The 18058-nt window shown below is 32.8% G+C and overlaps 1 protein-coding gene across 3 annotated transcripts in view; it reads right to left on the reverse strand.

Annotated features, from left to right (window-relative positions):
- Positions 1-9309: 9309 nt before the first annotated feature.
- LOC113115650 (sodium/hydrogen exchanger 1-like) overlaps positions 9310-18058 on the reverse strand; it is a 35438-nt gene continuing 26689 nt past the window's right edge. For 2 of the 3 annotated variants that reach the window (XM_026283179.1, XM_026283180.1), the window contains exons 6-12: positions 17429-17518; positions 15404-15474; positions 14925-15101; positions 13948-14062; positions 13746-13847; positions 13593-13674; positions 9310-12204 (exon numbers count right to left, since the gene is read on the reverse strand). In XM_026283179.1, the coding sequence (XP_026138964.1) occupies positions 11897-12204; positions 13593-13674; positions 13746-13847; positions 13948-14062; positions 14925-15101; positions 15404-15474; positions 17429-17518 (945 nt within the window). In that variant the 3' untranslated portion in view covers positions 9310-11896. The remainder of the gene's footprint in view (positions 12205-13592; positions 13675-13745; positions 13848-13947; positions 14063-14924; positions 15102-15403; positions 15475-17428; positions 17519-18058) is intronic. The other variant, XR_003293922.1, reaches the window with a different exon arrangement.

An 18058-nucleotide genomic window follows, 5' to 3' on the forward strand; every position in this document is an offset into this window, starting at 1 on the left:
TCAAGCTACACCACATCAGTGCTGGATATCAATCACAAACTGTTTCCAGACACGAGAGAAGAAAGATCACGATGCGGAGATGAAACCAGTTTAGATGTGATGATGGGAATCATTATTTTCTGAAACAGTATCACATGTCTTATATGTATCACATGATCTGTATCACAGTTGACTGGATGGGACTGTGTGACTTTTAAGGACATTTCATCACTCATCTGTGTGAACTGATTTATATATGAGGTTAATGTATCTTTGAAGATAATTATTTTCATTGAATCTTATTTGTCTTGATGCTACTTTATCAACTTTATAGTCTATGCTTCAATAAAATGAAAATGGTGAATATTGTGTTCTGAAGATTCTTGGTAAATACATCATTTTACTAGGTAGGCTCATATGTGTTTATTTTAGACTTGGAAAAACGACATATTAATTATTGGGATTATTTTTTTATTTAAGACATGAACATTTTTGATCGGATTAATAACATCTGGGACATCAGTACACCAGAAAGTAATTTTTTTATATTTTAGTAACAAATATGCACATTTTTTGTGAAATACAGGGAGTTACAAGATTAATTATTCTGCATTACAAGATGGTGCCATGGGCTTTATTGTTACAAGCACTTGACGGATAACTGAGAATGTAGCAGGAATGATCAACGTGGATCTTGTACTGCATTAAAAACCAAGAGCACGCACATTACTGATGTCCAGCACCTGAGGAGCAAGATACGGGGGTGAGGAGGACATTTTTACACTGATTTCGGCTAATTAGTTATATATAATGCTAATATATATATATATATATATATATATATATATATATATATATATATATATATATATATATATATATATAAATTAATATTCTTAGCACTGCATGAATTTGTCCTTGTGTAATAGTGAAGTATCACAATGTGTATACATTGTCCTTGATTACTGCTTTACAGTGGGGAATAGATAATGGCAAGTTGTTGCAGGTTCATCCATTATATTTCTTGCCATTTACTTCAAAAATCAAAGAAATAATCTATTATTTTCATTATTAAATCATTTCTTTATAATTTTTCCATGTTTCATCAGATGGCCTCACAATGTCCTGTCAAAAGGTATAATAGCCATGATGAATAGAATAGAAAACAGAGGACTGTGAAAACTGTCAGATATAAATGTGACTCAGCTCAGTTTGTTGTTCATGATGAGGAGAATACATATATGTAGGTTTTACTGCCCTGCTACCCCCAGGGGCCCAGTAGCACCCCCCGGAAGAGCCCAAAACTGTACATTTCAAATGGCTGTAAATCAGAGTCCAATTAACATATCAAAGAGAAAATGGGCAGGATTATTACTTATGCTATGCTGATAAAATAATGTTGAGCTCAGTTTTCAGAAATAAGTGGAAAGCTGGCATAAAAGCATTTTAAATATTGCTCACTGTAAAATACCACATTTCAGCCTGCCTCTCAAATATATCATAGAGGTTTGCACAATAAACATATTTAGATATCCAGTTTACCTTAAAATAAATAATTTATTTAGTTTCGTTAATAAAAAGTTTTAAACTACATTACCCACAAGCCTCCGTCGTTCTATCTATAGAAAGGCAACACTAGGGGGCTGTTTTTGTAGTTCATTGAAGTTATGCTTAGGGTTAGGATTAGGATCTCGCTAAAGATGTCATTTTTCTCAAGATAGCAACACTTCATTGTTGACTTAATATATTACTAATGTGATGATAGGAGCAAAACATACTTTTTAACATGATGCGCTGTTTAATATGGGTTAAAAGATAGTCCAACCACAGACTGTCCTGAAAAGTCATAGCCAATGGCATCTAAGCTGAGCAGCAGCGTCACACTTCCTTATCCATGTATGACAGATGTCTTTCGTTTTTCGGCTGAAGGGATAGATTCGGTTAACAATAGATTAAGCTTGCTACTTATTAGATTCGGTTTTATTAACGTCTACACCTTCCTCCGTTGTTCAGCTTGACAAAAATTGGGCAATATTGATGTGCACATGCCCAGCAGTCGCAGTTGTATCCAACAGATAGATTCCTCTCATTAAATATAAGTCACATTTTTAAGATTTGTATTTTTTTTTTTTTTTTGACCAAAGACAAATATATTTGCTAATCAAATGACGTGCTTCTAAAATTTACATTGTATATTACATTGTGTTTTAAAGTTAAAATTGTTCACATTTGTGTTTCTGTGATTTACCATTCTCTACCATTTGAACCCTAGGAATAAAAACAGAAATTATAAATTAATGAATGAATGAATGAACAAATAAATACATAAAGCATAATAAACATGCATATTTTTGTAAGGATCTTCCATTATTTATTTATATGTCAAACTCATTTAAAGACAACATGCCCAAATTACTACACTGCATCCTCTGTCACCAAGCTCGTTTTTGCCACCATAAAGAATAAAAAGGCAGTTATGTTGTAAACATTAACTATTTTCAGTATGCAAATGAAAATGCTTTTATTAAAAAACAAAACAGTAAATACAGTATGTCTTTCAGAGAACACTGGAAAAAGATCAATTTTATTAAAAAAATTAAATTGACCAAAATGTTATACAACACAATGTAAATGTTTCAAACTCACAAAAAACCAACATGAAGACATGCATGTCAAGTGTGCAATATCATCTATAAAACTCAATCAGCACAGCATCAAATAAACACTGATTGTCTGAACAATGGAAGACAGAGAAAGTGTTCAGGAAAACAAACACCAGCTAGCTTTGACAATAACATCATGATTTCACTTCATGACTGGAGCTAGGGGATGACTGTGTATGAATATCTCCTTAACTAAAACTCTTAATTAAAGTCTAAAAAGTTCACTGTATGAAGCTTGAAAAAGAGAACAAAATGCTTTATCAATACGAAAAATACTATTTTTAACTATTGTTTTCATCACTGGTTCTGTAATGTATTCATTATGAGCTTATAAATAAAACAAAGTTACATCTTCTGCAAAAATCTAACCACTGCAAAGTCTAATCACTGATCCAGGGACCATATCTGTGTGTGTGGGGGATAAAGAGTTAACGAGGTGAGTCCTTGTGCATGATGGAGAACTGCAGTGTTATCCTCAAAGAATCCTGTAAAACAGAAATATTACATTACATTCAACTTATACATTACACTGTGTTTTGTTTAGACCATAAAAGCAGCCTCTGTAAAGATGCTGTAAAATTAAATGTTAAATGAATCCATTATTGAAAGCAAGTAATTAATAACAAGCTATAGTCATATGAATTCTTTTGATAGTGTCAGATGAGACCGTCCTGGGGCTTGTACAATATCATACAAGTGTTAAACTGGATTATTAAGACTGTGATGTGTTTAGTACAGTATGTGAAATATTGATAATTAGTTATTAAAAATCTCTGTAAACACATAAGTGTCCCATAAGGCAGTGGCTCCCAATCCTGGTCCTGGAGAACCCCAACACTGCACATTTGAGATGTCTCCCTGATCAAACACACCTGATTCAACTCATCAGCTCATCAGTGAAGACTCCAAGGCAGATAAGAGAGACGCCAAAACCGTGCAGTGCTGGGGTTCTCCAGGATCAGGATTGGGAAACACAGTCATCAGGTCATGAAAAGTTCGACACACACTCGTGGTCATCATGCTCACTCGAACACTAGGCCAAATACAGGAAAGACGACAAATAAGTAATCAAGTGGTCAAGTGAAAAGATGGCAAGTGTGGGTATTTGGACAGTGCAACAGTTTAAGAAACAACAAATGCTGTACAAATTATAACAGCAGGAATATTTGATAAAAGGGACAAACTATCACAGACTTACTGCTGCATATATCTGCCTCCGCAGCTTTCTGTCTTCTCCATTTCTGAAGGAATCCCTCTCCAGAAACACCACTGGGCTGACTGCCTTTACGTCTTTTCAGCTAAAAATAAAAATAATAAAATAAAATTGAATTATATACAGAATGTTAATAATGATCTGTGAGCAAAATATTTATATATATATATATATATATATATATATATATATATATATATATATATAAACTGATATGAATGAACTGCATGGAAAAATACATGTTTTATTATTTATTTTTAATTAGATTTTTTTTTTTTTTTGGATTCACATTAAAAGGTATTAAAAGCATGGTACAGAACACATGATTACTGTGATATCTGTCATATAAAAGCACATAAAAACACTAACATTACAGTGATACAAACATAGCTGGTTTGGTGATTATTGTATTGTTGTATTGATTATTAATATATCATAGTAAAACTACAGTTACAGTTACTAATGTCCCATTTACTGTGTTTTAACTTCACATTTCATTTATTACTATTGTGTCGTGATTACCATGATTTTACTACAAATACAACTTACATCATTGATCCTGAAATTAATAATAATATAAAACGGATCGAAGGTCTATGGCACGTCACGTGACAGATAGAGTTTAATCACACTAATTAGCAGCTGTGTTCATTTATTTAAACGCAATGAAACTCAAAGACAGCCGCGGATGACCGATATAATACAGCGATTAAACATATGGCACTAATCTGATTAATAAAGAAGACAGAATACATTTGATAAAAGGCATTAAAAGAGCGTATATACGACTACTCACCCAAACTGTGGAACTGATAGCAAGTATCGCGCGATGTGTGCTGAATGAGACTTCTTGAACGTGATTTCATAGCGATAAACATCTCATGTCCTCGTGTCGAATTCTGACGCCAAAAGTTTCCCACTGAAAGCAATGAAGGTCGTAGTGCTTCGATAGTCGACGCCGAGAGGCACATTTGGCGTCATGAAAGTGACGCTAGGGGCGCTTGACCATGCTTCGGTTTTTGACGCCTTTGGAGTGAGAATGGGTTGACTTTCCATGAATAGTTGCAATGTGTTTAGTAGGATTAAATGCACAATCCAGTGCTTCTTTGAAATGATGATCCTAAAACCATTAGGTTTAGCTTTTTATGTATTATTGTAAAGCATTAAATTATTCTAACATGAGTTGTAGAGAGTTTTAAACCTTTTTAAAATTTTAGATTTGACCCACCTCACAAGTCTTGACTTTCTTGACAAAAATTATGAAATTATGATATTAGTATTCTTTAGTGTTGTTTTAGTAGACTATAATTAATAGACTGTACTAGTAGAGTAGAGTTTGAATTAGATTTATTTTGATATTTTTTAATAATTTAAATTTTAGTTAAAGCTTTAGTAATTGTATAAAAATTAGAAATGCAGCATTGGCTACTACCTGTGATAAAATCTTTTTTTTTCTTAATGTAATAAAAATGTATATTTTTATGTTTTAATGAATGGTAAAAACTATATATATATATATATATATATATATATATATATATATATATATATATATATATATATATATATAGGATTTTTTTTTTTGCATGCAAATTGTTTTGTTGACCACTTTTTATCAAACTCAAACATTTAGAAGAAAAAAAAAAAAATATATATATATATATATATATATATAAAAATCACAAATTTATCAATAACTGACAATCAACATTCAGTCTAATTTAGACCAACCATGTTACAAAAACTAGCTCATTTTTAATGAATTTAATTTAAATTTGATGTTTATCTGTTACTTGTTGCTAGAAAATATCAGTGTATAAACGTGTATTCGGACAAAAATGTCACACCTCATATAAAATTAAGAAAACAAAGTTCATGAAATAATGAGTTTGAGACGGATGATTTTCCCAAAAGTTAAACTTTCTTCACTGAACCTTTATTGAAGAATTCCAAGTCTGTTTTTGACTCCAGCAGCAGATTCCCACTCACTTCCATGAATGAAGAGCAGCGCCCTCTGCTGCTCGAGCCGTGCACTCACATCTCAATACATCAAACCAACCGCGCATTCACATCAAAGAGAAAGCAGGTGCTTTTAGCAAACGAAAACATCGTTCATGTATCTTTGATGATACACAAATGTTAGTTCCCAGAATGCAAGAGCGAATGCTGAAGTGACTCAACAAATACAGTGAATCCTTGTAGTGCTACACTCTGATTTTTACATTTATGTACAGTAGTATATATCTCAAATCTTATATTTAGATATATATATATTGTGTGTGTATGTGTAAAATAAACATTTTATTGCAATTTCAAATTACAATGAATTAGTCCAATCAGAACAGGAGAGAAAAAGACATGAATAGATTACATAACAGTATATTAATAACATTTAGACGAAGCTCTCGTGATATTTGGACCCACAACAAATAATCGTTCCTATATACAAGTTTAAAATCCACACGTTAGCCCATATAAAATCAACTTACCCTTCTCAAACCTGCCTATGACATTACATGACTTTACATTCCACAGAGAGGTAAAGTCTGTGCGTTTACTGTAGTAAATGTTTACTGAATGATGGCTTATTATTGCTGTATTTTATAAAATGCTTTGTTTTAAAGGTGGTTCATGATAAAGTGCTTCAAACGGCCTCTAAAATCTGCGTTTAGAAACAAAAGCTCACAATTATAAAAGGAGATGTTTAAGCACAAATTAACCGATTGTTCCTTTGACTTGTATTTGGTGTCTGAAATAAATAAGAGCACATAAATAACTCATGCATATTTCCGTATATAGCTTTATATGGAGTTAAAGCATGTTTGAGAGCGGTTACAGTTCTTCAGGATAATCTAAAATCTTTCAGAAAACACAAACAGCATGATGCATCTGAATCTGATCTGCATGATGACAGATGAACAGCAGTTTACAGTTACAGCATGCACAAATACAAACCAAAATAATGTAAATGCACAGAATTGTCCATGTGCTTCATGATAAAACTCTGAAAACAAGGCAAAATTATGCAAAGCAAAAAAAGTAAACAGTCGTAAAGCAGACATCAATACATCATACATGATGTCTTTATAAAGAGGCTTTATGGTGAATATGATTAAAAAAATACACAATAGTGTTACTCAATCAAAAGAATCAGTGGCAAGCGATAAAAAACACTAAGAAAAATAACACAAGGACAAACAAAAAGCATGCATACTTTTTTAAATATAAAGAATTGCATAAAAAAGGGAAGATCGTTGGCATTCAGCTTCATGTCAAAGGCAAATAAACGTTTTAAAGAATATTTCATTTAAAAATGTAAATTCTGTAATTATTTAATCAACCTTGTGTTGTTACAAGCCGGTTAACTCAAACTTAAATAAGAAAATGTAAATATAAAAACTGTATGAAATAACGGAAATAAAATAAAGTATAAAATAAATAAAAACCTAAAAATATTACATAATATAAAAACTTGTTTTATTTTAGATTCTTGCCAAGGCAACATTTATAATAATAATTTATATTAAGCTTAATTTGATGTACTAAAACTAAAATAAAAATGAATAAAAACTAAAATAATAACTTAAGGAATAAATAATCATTTTAATTGACTTTAACCTGATGTCCTAAACTAACTAAAACTAAACTATAATAATAAATTTAAAACTAAAATATAATTCAATTAAACCTATATATATTTAAAAACAACAAAAAAGTAACAAAAGCAACTTGATGTACTAAAATAACTCAATTAATAATATGGTTATGTATATATAAAAAAAACTCCTACAAATGACACAAACACAGCAAGATTACTAGAGAAAATTATTTAAATTAAATCAGAAAAATAAAAATAAAAAAAACTAACTCACAATATTAGTAGAAACTAGGTTATACGACAAAAAAACTCTACTGACTAATAACAGCATACAGGTTTATAACAAAATAAGGTTGAGTTAATAATGACAGAATTTTTTAAATGTTCCCCCGTGTTGATGTGAATACTGCAGTCAATGTATAATGCATCAAAACCTATCACTGAGCATTCATTCAGAGACCAAAACCAGCTGAAAGCAGCTAAACTCCCAAAACCAGCCGAAAGCGAAGGCCGTGACGAATCTGATGGGGAAGGCAGAAGACGAGGCCTCCTCTCTTCTCAAAGGCAAAAGTCAAAAAGTTAAATAACTGGTCAGTTAGCACTGTAATACTTCAAAGCGGAATATAGACATCTCCGGACCCTTTAGAGGTCACATCTGTAAAATATATAGATATGATTTTACCACATCTCACATTAAAATAAGACTAATCTACTCTCTGTGCATGCAAAAGACTTTCTGATTTTGATATATTATTGATTCTTTCTAAAATATGCAATGCACCTCTCGGTTGCGGGAGAATCAAAGGCCTGTGTTTTGATACTCGCGGTGCAAAGGCTTTAAAGGGAATAATTCATATACTTCATACTTCAGACTCTGCATAGCTCTTTCGGGATACAATCACACTGTTTGGGGGTCATGCAACACAAATCAACATTTCCGAACCTGCGTTTCTATCACATGTGTGTGTGTGTGTGTGTGTGTGTGTGTGTGTGTGTGTGTGTGTGTGTGCGTGAGAATGCAGAGCTACATGGCAAAGGGTTTCGGGAAAGTGTTCGTCTGCAGGTATTAAAGGAATAATTCACCCAAAAATAAAACATCTGTTTTCATTTACTCCGCTTCAGGTCTTTACTATGGAACGAGAAACGAGGGGGTGGGGGGGGGGGGGGGGGATGGGAAGCATGCTTTTGTAAATCATAATTATGACCGAAGTCATAATTGATTCGATGTTTGCATGAAGTCACTTAATATCTCACAATTATCACTTTCATGTCATAATTTCATATCTCACATTGTTTTTGACCTTCTGTCCTAATTTACACTTTATCTCATAATTAGGATTTATTGCATGCCATAATTGATCCTTTTTATTTAATAATTTTGACTTTGTAGGTTACGTTTTTTTTTTTTTTTACGTTTTATCTCATAATTTCAACTTGGACAATTTTGACTTTGTAATAATTTTTATCATATAAATAAATGTCCACATTATCTCATAATTATGACTTGCATGACAATTTATTATTTTTATTTAATAATTGTGACTTTCTAGGTAAAGTTTGGCTGTCGATTTCAAGTTTTTATCTCATAATTTCAACTCGGACAGTTTCAAATTTCTATCTGATAATTTTGACTTTGTAATAGCTTTTATCATAAATTAATGTGTCAAAATTCAGACTTAGTATCTCATATTTTGATGTCAATTGTGGCTTATTTCATAATTATGATTCAGCATCTCAAATGTCTACTTTTTATCTCATAGTTTACCATCATAATTTCGGCTTTTAATGCATCACTTAGTGAGCCATAATTGTAACCTTTTATCTCATAATTATGACGTACTATCTCATATTTTGACTGTCAATTATGGCTTACTGTCTCATATTTATAACTCATTATCTCATATTTTGTACATTTATTACTCTCATAATGTTTATTTTTTATCTCATAGTTGACTGTCATAATTTCGGCTAATCTTATGACTAATCTTAGGATTTCCACTTTTTAATCAAACTATTCTTGGTGTTATAATTTAGAATTTTCTCAAAATTATGATGCAAAATATGAGATATCATGTCATAATTATGACTTTTTCTACACAATTATGACATGGTCTCTCACATTTTGATGTTTTATGTCATAATTATGATTTACCATGACTTTCTGTAGCAGAAATGGGCTTCTTTAATCATATGAATTGGAATATAATGTAAAGTTTAGATATTCCCATGATGCTTTTTTTGGAGATCCCCAGATTGGGTTACTATAAACGTTTATGGAAAAGAGCTGCGTTAAGATCAACATTTGTCTTTTCAATGAGAAAAAAAAATAACAGCATATGGGTTTGGAATTAAATGAAGGCGAGTAAACAATGAAAGAATTGTGTTCTTTCTGCATGAACTATTCCCTTAAATCAAAATTTGCTGATACGATGGTCCAGATGTTTAACAGAGTGGTCATGAGCGGTCACCAAAGCGCTTGAGTGCATTTAAAGGGAATTAAAGACTATCAGACCAAAGTGTTCTTTGATATAAAGTACAAGCAAAGAAAACAGGAAACACGATCACAATCAAATTTTTGGTGTAAAATAAAGTCTTTACATATGTGAATCTCTTGTGCAATCACAAGTTTATAGTTTTTTTTCTCAGGTTTGTTATGTGCGTGATTTGAATGGTCCTCCACTTGTAGGATGAAATAATAAGCCAGTGTAAATACGCACCATCTGTATGATAAATATAAGAAAGGCCGTAATGCAACCGGTTTCATATTTCTCCTGATAAACCAATCAAATTCCCCTAGAGGTAAAATACAACTAGTGATACTCACGTCACGAAAACAAAGGCAATCCACGGGAACGAACACAAGAGCATCGTGAACTAGAAAATGCATCAATGCTTTGAAAACAACAACAGAAGCGCTTCACCTGAATAGACTGAACAGTGCGAGCGTTTGGTTATGCATAGATCTGTTCCCCTCGTGTGGAATATTATTATTCCATAGCCAATGCAAGACGGGAACATTGACTTCCCAACCGGACACGATGTGACCAGAAATAATAAACCTGATGTTTAATAACAGGAGCTCAATGACAATCACTCATCGCTTAGGATTTGAGTCACATCATGCCTGGCACGGACAGTGTTATCCCCTATTTACAACAAGAACGATAATTATAATGATATTAGCATCCACATCAGCAGAGGAGGATATTGTCTGTTTATTTTTAAATGAATGAATTAAAAAGTCAAAATATGAGATACATCATTATTATGGCTTCTTGTTTCATAATTATGACTTAACGTCTCATATTTTGACGGTCAATTATTGCTTACTGTCTCATATTTATACCTCATTATCTCATATTTTGTACATTTATTACTCTCATAATGTTTACTTTTTATCTCAAAGTTGACTTTCATAATTTCGGCTTTTAACTCATACTTATCACTTAGTGTGCCATAATTGCAACCTTTTATCTCATAATTTGATGTAGTATCTCATATTTTGACTGTCAATTATGGCTTACTGTCTCATATTTATAACTCATATTTTATCAATTTATTATTCTCATAATGTTTACTTCTTATCTCATAGTTCACTGTCATAATTTCGGCTTTTAATTAACTCACACTTATCACTTAGTGTGCCATAATTGTAACCTTTTATCTCATAATTATGATGTAGTATCTCATGTTTTGACTGTTAATTATGGCTTACTGTCATATTTATAACTCATTATCTCATATTTTGTACATTTATTACTCTCATAATGTTTACTTTTTATCTCATATTTGACTGTCATAATCTCATACTTATCACTTAGTGTGCCATAATTGCAACCTTTTATCTCATAATTTGATGTAGTATCTCATATTTTGACTGTCAATTATGGCTTACTGTCTCATATTTATAACTCATATTTTATCAATTTATTACTCTCATAATGTTTACTTCTTATCTCATAGTTCACTGTCATAATTTCGGCTTTTAATTAACTCACACTTATCACTTAGTGTGCCATAATTGCAACCTTTTATCTCATAATTAGGACGTAGTATCTCATATTTAGATTTTCTCATGATTATGGCTAGTCGTAGAAGTTGCACTTTTTATCATACTACATGTGCGCATGCTTAAATTCTCTCTGTGGTGTGGAATCTGCTATTCTTTAATATTAAGAATGATTTTTAGAACTATTATCGTCATCGTTATCTTTATAATTATCGTCCTTGGTGTGAACGGGCTTCAAATGAAAAGAGCAATGATAAATAAAATGATAATCATAATAATGGCTTATATTGATCGCTCCCTTTCATTTACTTTATTTTGGTTCATTTTCCTTCCGTTTTGGCTTGCTACAGATTACACATCTGTCCTCTGTTTTACAGCAGTTAGTGATCCTCCACAAGGACCGTAGATTCAAGACATCCATTCTCATTCATCTCTCAGTGGAGGAAGGGCTCGTCCTCTTCGTCCTCTTCGCCGGCGGGGCCCGGGTCGCTCAGACAGCGCATTAACCGTTGCTGCGGCTCCTTGTCGTCGTCCTCGTTGGCAGTTTTGTCTTTTCTCGGCTTTGTCATAGAGGGAACTTTCATGGTGAGGCCATCCTCCTCCTCGCTCGCCTTCGACTGGCTTCCCTTCTTGCCGATCTCGTCCACCATGTTAAAGGACTCTGGGCTTTGTGGTGAGGCGAGGTCCACTTTAATGGTAGGGATGCTTTCTGTGAGGGACTTGAGGCCCCATGCTTGAGGGTCTGTGGGAGAGGAAGCAATCAGGGGCTGAAGAGATACTACACAGACAATCTATACTTTATATCAGTGTTCTTACTGTTAACTTAAACTAAAGCTACTGAAATAGTTTTTGTTGATTGAAATAAAGCGGATATAAAATAAACTATAAATATTATACGAAAAACTGGAATGAAAATTAAAAATGATGCATTGGTTGAAGTAATAAAATGAATGAAATATATTTTTTTAAAGCTTAATAGAAAAAAATAAATAAAAATAAAAATAATAAAACACAACAACATTATTAAAACTAAAAATATTAAATTAAAAGCTAATTCAAAAACAACTGTAGTAGTGTATAAATGAAAATAAAATAACACTTTTATTCAAAGATCATTTTAATTAAATTGCATTTCTTTTAATTTTTTTTGGAAGCAAAAATCTAACAAAATTTAAAGAGGTTTATACAAAAAAAAAAAAAAAAAAAAAAAAAAAAAAACGGGAAAAAAACTCAATATCGGGTTAGGACAAAAAAACAACTTTAAATTTTTTTTTAACTAAATTTGGCTATATTTAAGTATTTTTAATGCAGATAATACAAAAATACTGACTTTAAACTAAAATATTTTTTTCTGATAATGATGTTGTATCAGTCTATCATTAACTTCAAACTTTCTTTTCCAGCTCCATCAATTTTTCTGTTTGATGAAATTAAAATATAGAAGAAAAAGCTAATTTTTCTATAAATATTGTATATAAATGATTCAAAAATATAAATCCTATATAAAAAGATGAATTTAATTCGAAAGAACAAATATAATTAAATATATAATATGCATGACACAAAAGAAGATATATAGATTTTTCTTTTTTCTCTTTTTTTTTTTACACCACTGGCATTATGTTTTTTGTCTTGCTGGAAGCAAAGATCTAACACAATTTAATGAGGTAAATATATATATATATATATATATATATATATATATATATATATATATATATAAAAATGTACTGGCTTATTATGCTCTAAAACATCTTCTAGCCCTTACTAAAATGCACCATGGTAATTATAGCTTATGACCAAGTACTTCAGTTATTTTCACTACTAAAAACCATAGCAATTTAATACAGGATCGCTTTCAAATGGTGCATGAAGCTTTCATAACTTTTTTGCCATGTTGATTGATTTCTTTTAACAAATGACAATTGTGGTTAATATCCATTTACCACAATATTATTGCACAAACTACTCTGGTAGATCTTTGTTTGTTAGGAATATGGCTTGATTGTGTTGAACTGAAAGTGTTGATCTCTAGGGGGCACTGCACAACAAGCTCTAGTCTGAAAGAGAAAGATTTAATTTTCCTCTGCTCATATATCAGCGGTCCAGCAGAATAAACAGCCGACTCACCTGAAGCCAGCCGAGCTCGAGCGATGGTGGGGGAATCAGGAGCTGGAGCGGGAACAGTGAGGTAATTGTTCATCTGTGATATCTGAAAGCAGAGAGATAAAACCTTTAATGGTGACTTTCTGTTAAGATTAATAAATGATCTGATCTCCAAACCTTCTTTTCCAGCTCCATCATTCTCTTCCGTTTGATGAGGATCTCGTTCCAGCCGTCCTCGTATGGATCAGCAATCAGAGTGTGTCTGTTGTACGAGCGCAGCTGAAAATACACGAGACCATTTAGTTTGATCCCAATTAATCACACAAATGAAGGAAATACAGAGAGAGCAGTTTGAGAACAGGAAGTGGGGGGCGCTCACTCTCTGGCGTGTCTTCTGCAGGTTTGTGCGTAGGATCTTTCTGATCTCATCCTCACGAGCCTTGGAGAGCTGCGGCAGCGCTCGGTCCTGAGGAGACTTCTTGGGCTGGATGTTCCTGGAAAACATTTGAGATTAAAATTTAAAAAAATATATATATTCTAGAACAAACAAAAAAATTCCACAAAATCTACACACATTACGTGAATTCTAGAAATTCCACACATTTTCCATGCATTATGTAAATTCCTTTCACCTTCCATGCATTTGATATGTTTTATATAACATGCGTACTCTCCACGCATTCTCTGTGCATTATATGAATTCCTCGCACATTCCACATGCTATTTGCATTTTACAACTTGCATGCATTCCACACATTCTTTAAATTCCCTATGTTTCACATTCTACAAGCATTTCATAAATTGCATACTCGTACATTGTTTTACACATTTCACTATCTATATGCATTCCACACTTTTTATGCATTCCACACATTCTCTAAAGTCCATACACATTCCTAAAATTCCATGTATGCTAGTCGAATTCCATACAAACTCTAAAATTCCTTACACATTGTCTATATGCATTCCATAAACTGCATATTTTACACACATTCTCTGTGCATTTCCTTATATTACACACTCTATATGCATTCCATAAATTATATACATCCGTATTAGACAGAACTGTAAATAATGACAATAAACAAGAGGGAGAATGTAAGCTGTCGTTCTCAGCGGCATCAAAATAAAAGTCCCGCCTCGAACGCATCGGCCAAACAGGAAAATGCCAAAAATATCGGCCAAATATCGGCCGATATATCGGTCGACCACTACTCCAAAAAGCGCTATATTCACTCCTTAAATTCAATGCACATTCCATTCACTTTCTACAAGCATTCCACAAATTCCCTATTTTCTATCTGCATTCCATGAATTCTAAAACGGATCCTAATTATGGAGGTTTGAAGCACTCACTGCATGGAGACGGTGGACGGCACGGCCGAGGGCAGCTTGGACCCGCCGCCGCTCTCCACCAGCTCGATGGCCTGCTTCATCTCCATCTTGTGGTAGAAGGCGATCAGCTGTGGTTCTTTGGAGCGCTCGCCTGCGATCAGGCACTTCTTCACGTACTTCTTATTGAAGCGGTTCAGCCTGGAAATGAGAAGGAAAAGGTGAAGCTTTCATATAATCGTGGTTTATCCAGATAGCAAACATTGGCATTCAGTGTCATTACGGCGGAGAAACACTGACGCGTTGTCTGGAATCCGTCTCGAACATAAAGCATTGAAATTAACCAAACTACATGTGGTTCTCCATATCTGATCCTCAAACACGTCTGGGTTTAAATCATCATCCAAATACCAAGATCAAACGTGTGTGACTTCATACAGACTTCAAATAGTCTCAAAATCGCTCACAGAAAAGCCAAATTTGACTTTTTGAGTTATACATACTTGTCCTTCCAGTGATGATGTCCGTAATGTCCACAGATGCCCTCGATGCCGGTCAGCAGATGGTCCAAAAACTAAAGACAAGGAAATGACAATAGAAATAGAAAAGCTGTTTAGGAAACATAACCTACAATATCAATCAATAATGCGGAGATTGTCAGTTAAACAGAAGCTGCAGCTGAACATGATGCTGATAACGAGCATTAAATAAGACAGTCACTCATGCTCATAAAAATGGGTGTTTCCATAGCAACAATCAGCTTTATGAGTGGTGAATAAATGCCAATTTGTGGGAAAAATGTTCTGTACTGATTTTTGTGGAGTGGATCCATGCTTACGTCTGGCATACAAACTTTCATCTGCTTTTTCTAAAGCATATTAATATTATAATATATGTACGTAAAATTAAATAATATATTTCTACATTTAAAGTTATACTAAAATTAAAAATATATTTATATATTTATTTCTATGTATTATTTATGTTGCAAATATTTATATTAAATATATAATGTAATTATAAAATTACATTTTATAACACTGTGTAAATAATCAAATTAATATTTAAAAAAAACTACATATAAGTAAAATGTATAAGAACATACCTTACACATAAGGGGAATTGATAGATACTCTTATTTTAATGTACTCTGTCACCATTTATCTTCATATTTAACTTTTTACATTAGAATGTATTCACTAGCATTTTATTTGTTGCTGTGATATCGTTTCGTGAAGAACGCGTCCACAAAATGAGTTCGCATTCAGAGCCCCGTAGATATGTTCATGTGCATTCGGGCTCTATAAGTCCTAATATTAACGTTATGTTGTATAAATAACGAAGCGTATTCCATATGAAATTATGAGTTGAATCCCATTGATTAAAAACTGATGATGTAGTAGCACTGGAAGATTACATTTGTTTGAATGCATTATTGCGAAAGCGATTGCGTGTGAATGTGTTGTATCTGTTTAAATCATGCTTTAACATGAAAATATTCAGTAGAAGGAACAGACAAACTCCTTGAAAACTAGCTTGTAACTTTTTGATGCTAGGTGTTAACAGGCCCTCAAGTCTCTGATATAGATACAGTCTGATTTTAAAAGACTGCATTACATTGTTCTGATATTAAGGTGAAGATAAATTTTATTATACTCCTATTCATAGGAGTATTGTAACATTTTTTTCATTGTGACATTTTCATGCAAATTTGTCGTTAACGTGTTGCAATATTTTACTTGAGTTTGTCATTACCAACTTTTTATAGCAATTCTCTTCAGATTCTATGTTTGAAACTTTAATTCACTTCAAATTTAAAGTATATACAAGTAAATTCTAACAAACATAAAACAATTTACTATTATGAGATATTTTTCATTATGATAAAGAGAATGCTTATTTGTCATGAAAATAATATCACAATGCAAAAATGGGGTTAATTTTATACTTTTTCCCCCGGTAATTTATCTGTGCAGTATTACCTGGAAACATTCTTATTCATCTAAAGAGTCTATTTTTAAGATAATTAAGATTTCATGCATCGTGTCATTATTTTTATGACAATTAAGCACATTTTCCTGCCTGACATTCTGACATTCCTAATTCCTGATGGTGATTCTCTTTAGATTTTCCTGAAGGCATTATTATTATTATTTTATTATGGTGCATCATAGTAGTTTACAAATGGGCTTCAATTTTCTTTATGCAAAGTTTTTTTTTTTTTTTTAATTTGAGCTGGAAACATTCCTGGCATTTTATGTCTAAACAGAGACACCTGACACCCTTCATTCTAAACACATCAAGCCGTGTTTCTAAATAAAACTGTGACATTACCACTATGTGACCAGCAGGTGGTGCTCAAACACACTCATCTTCAGTTGTACTGGATGTTACACACTATAATTAACTCAACTAACCCAGCCCTGCTTTATTGTGAATAAGACTGTGTAATCAAGTCTATTCGGGACAGGCAAAATGTTGAGAAAGCATAAAATATTCCAGAATCACAGATGGGAGAAACTCAGCACCTGTGTGTGAATCTCCTCGTTAATAGATCGCTTCGTTTCCTGCTTCTTCTTCACCGCCAGGAGGTCCACCAGAGGACGAATGGTCATGCCCTACCAAAACAAAGAGAGAAGAGCGGAAATTAATGCTATTTAAATGCAAATGATACAGCTTTAGTCGTTTGGATTCACAATAAAATGGATGGCACAATGCTAAGGAAAATGCAAAAATGCATATTTTTCCTCAAATGCATTGGCCTTGGTCCCTGCATTAGAAATAAAATAAAATAGCACTATCCTCATGCAAAACATTTCTTAAGCACTTCCAAAACATCTTTCACTGCATTTGATTTAGTTGCATTGCACTGCATAAAATACAATTCAAGTGTGTGTGTGTGTTTGAGACCAGAATAAGGGAATGTGCTGAGAAAATAAAGTTCCGCTAAATAAATAAAATACAAAACCACCTGACAACTAAAAGAGTTATATGTCATGACTAGAGAGCAATTCGATTTACAAGCAGTGTGCGGCAGCTCCTGTCCTGAGCTGTAATTCATCGTGTGTCCTGGCTTGTGCGTGCATGATTATTCAGATGACCGTGTGCTGAGAAACAGTGAAGGACAGAGAGGAGACTGTGAATGTGACTGCAGCGTT

Source organism: Carassius auratus, chromosome 16 (assembly GCF_003368295.1).
Source record: "Carassius auratus strain Wakin chromosome 16, ASM336829v1, whole genome shotgun sequence".
Taxonomy (NCBI): domain Eukaryota; kingdom Metazoa; phylum Chordata; class Actinopteri; order Cypriniformes; family Cyprinidae; genus Carassius; species Carassius auratus.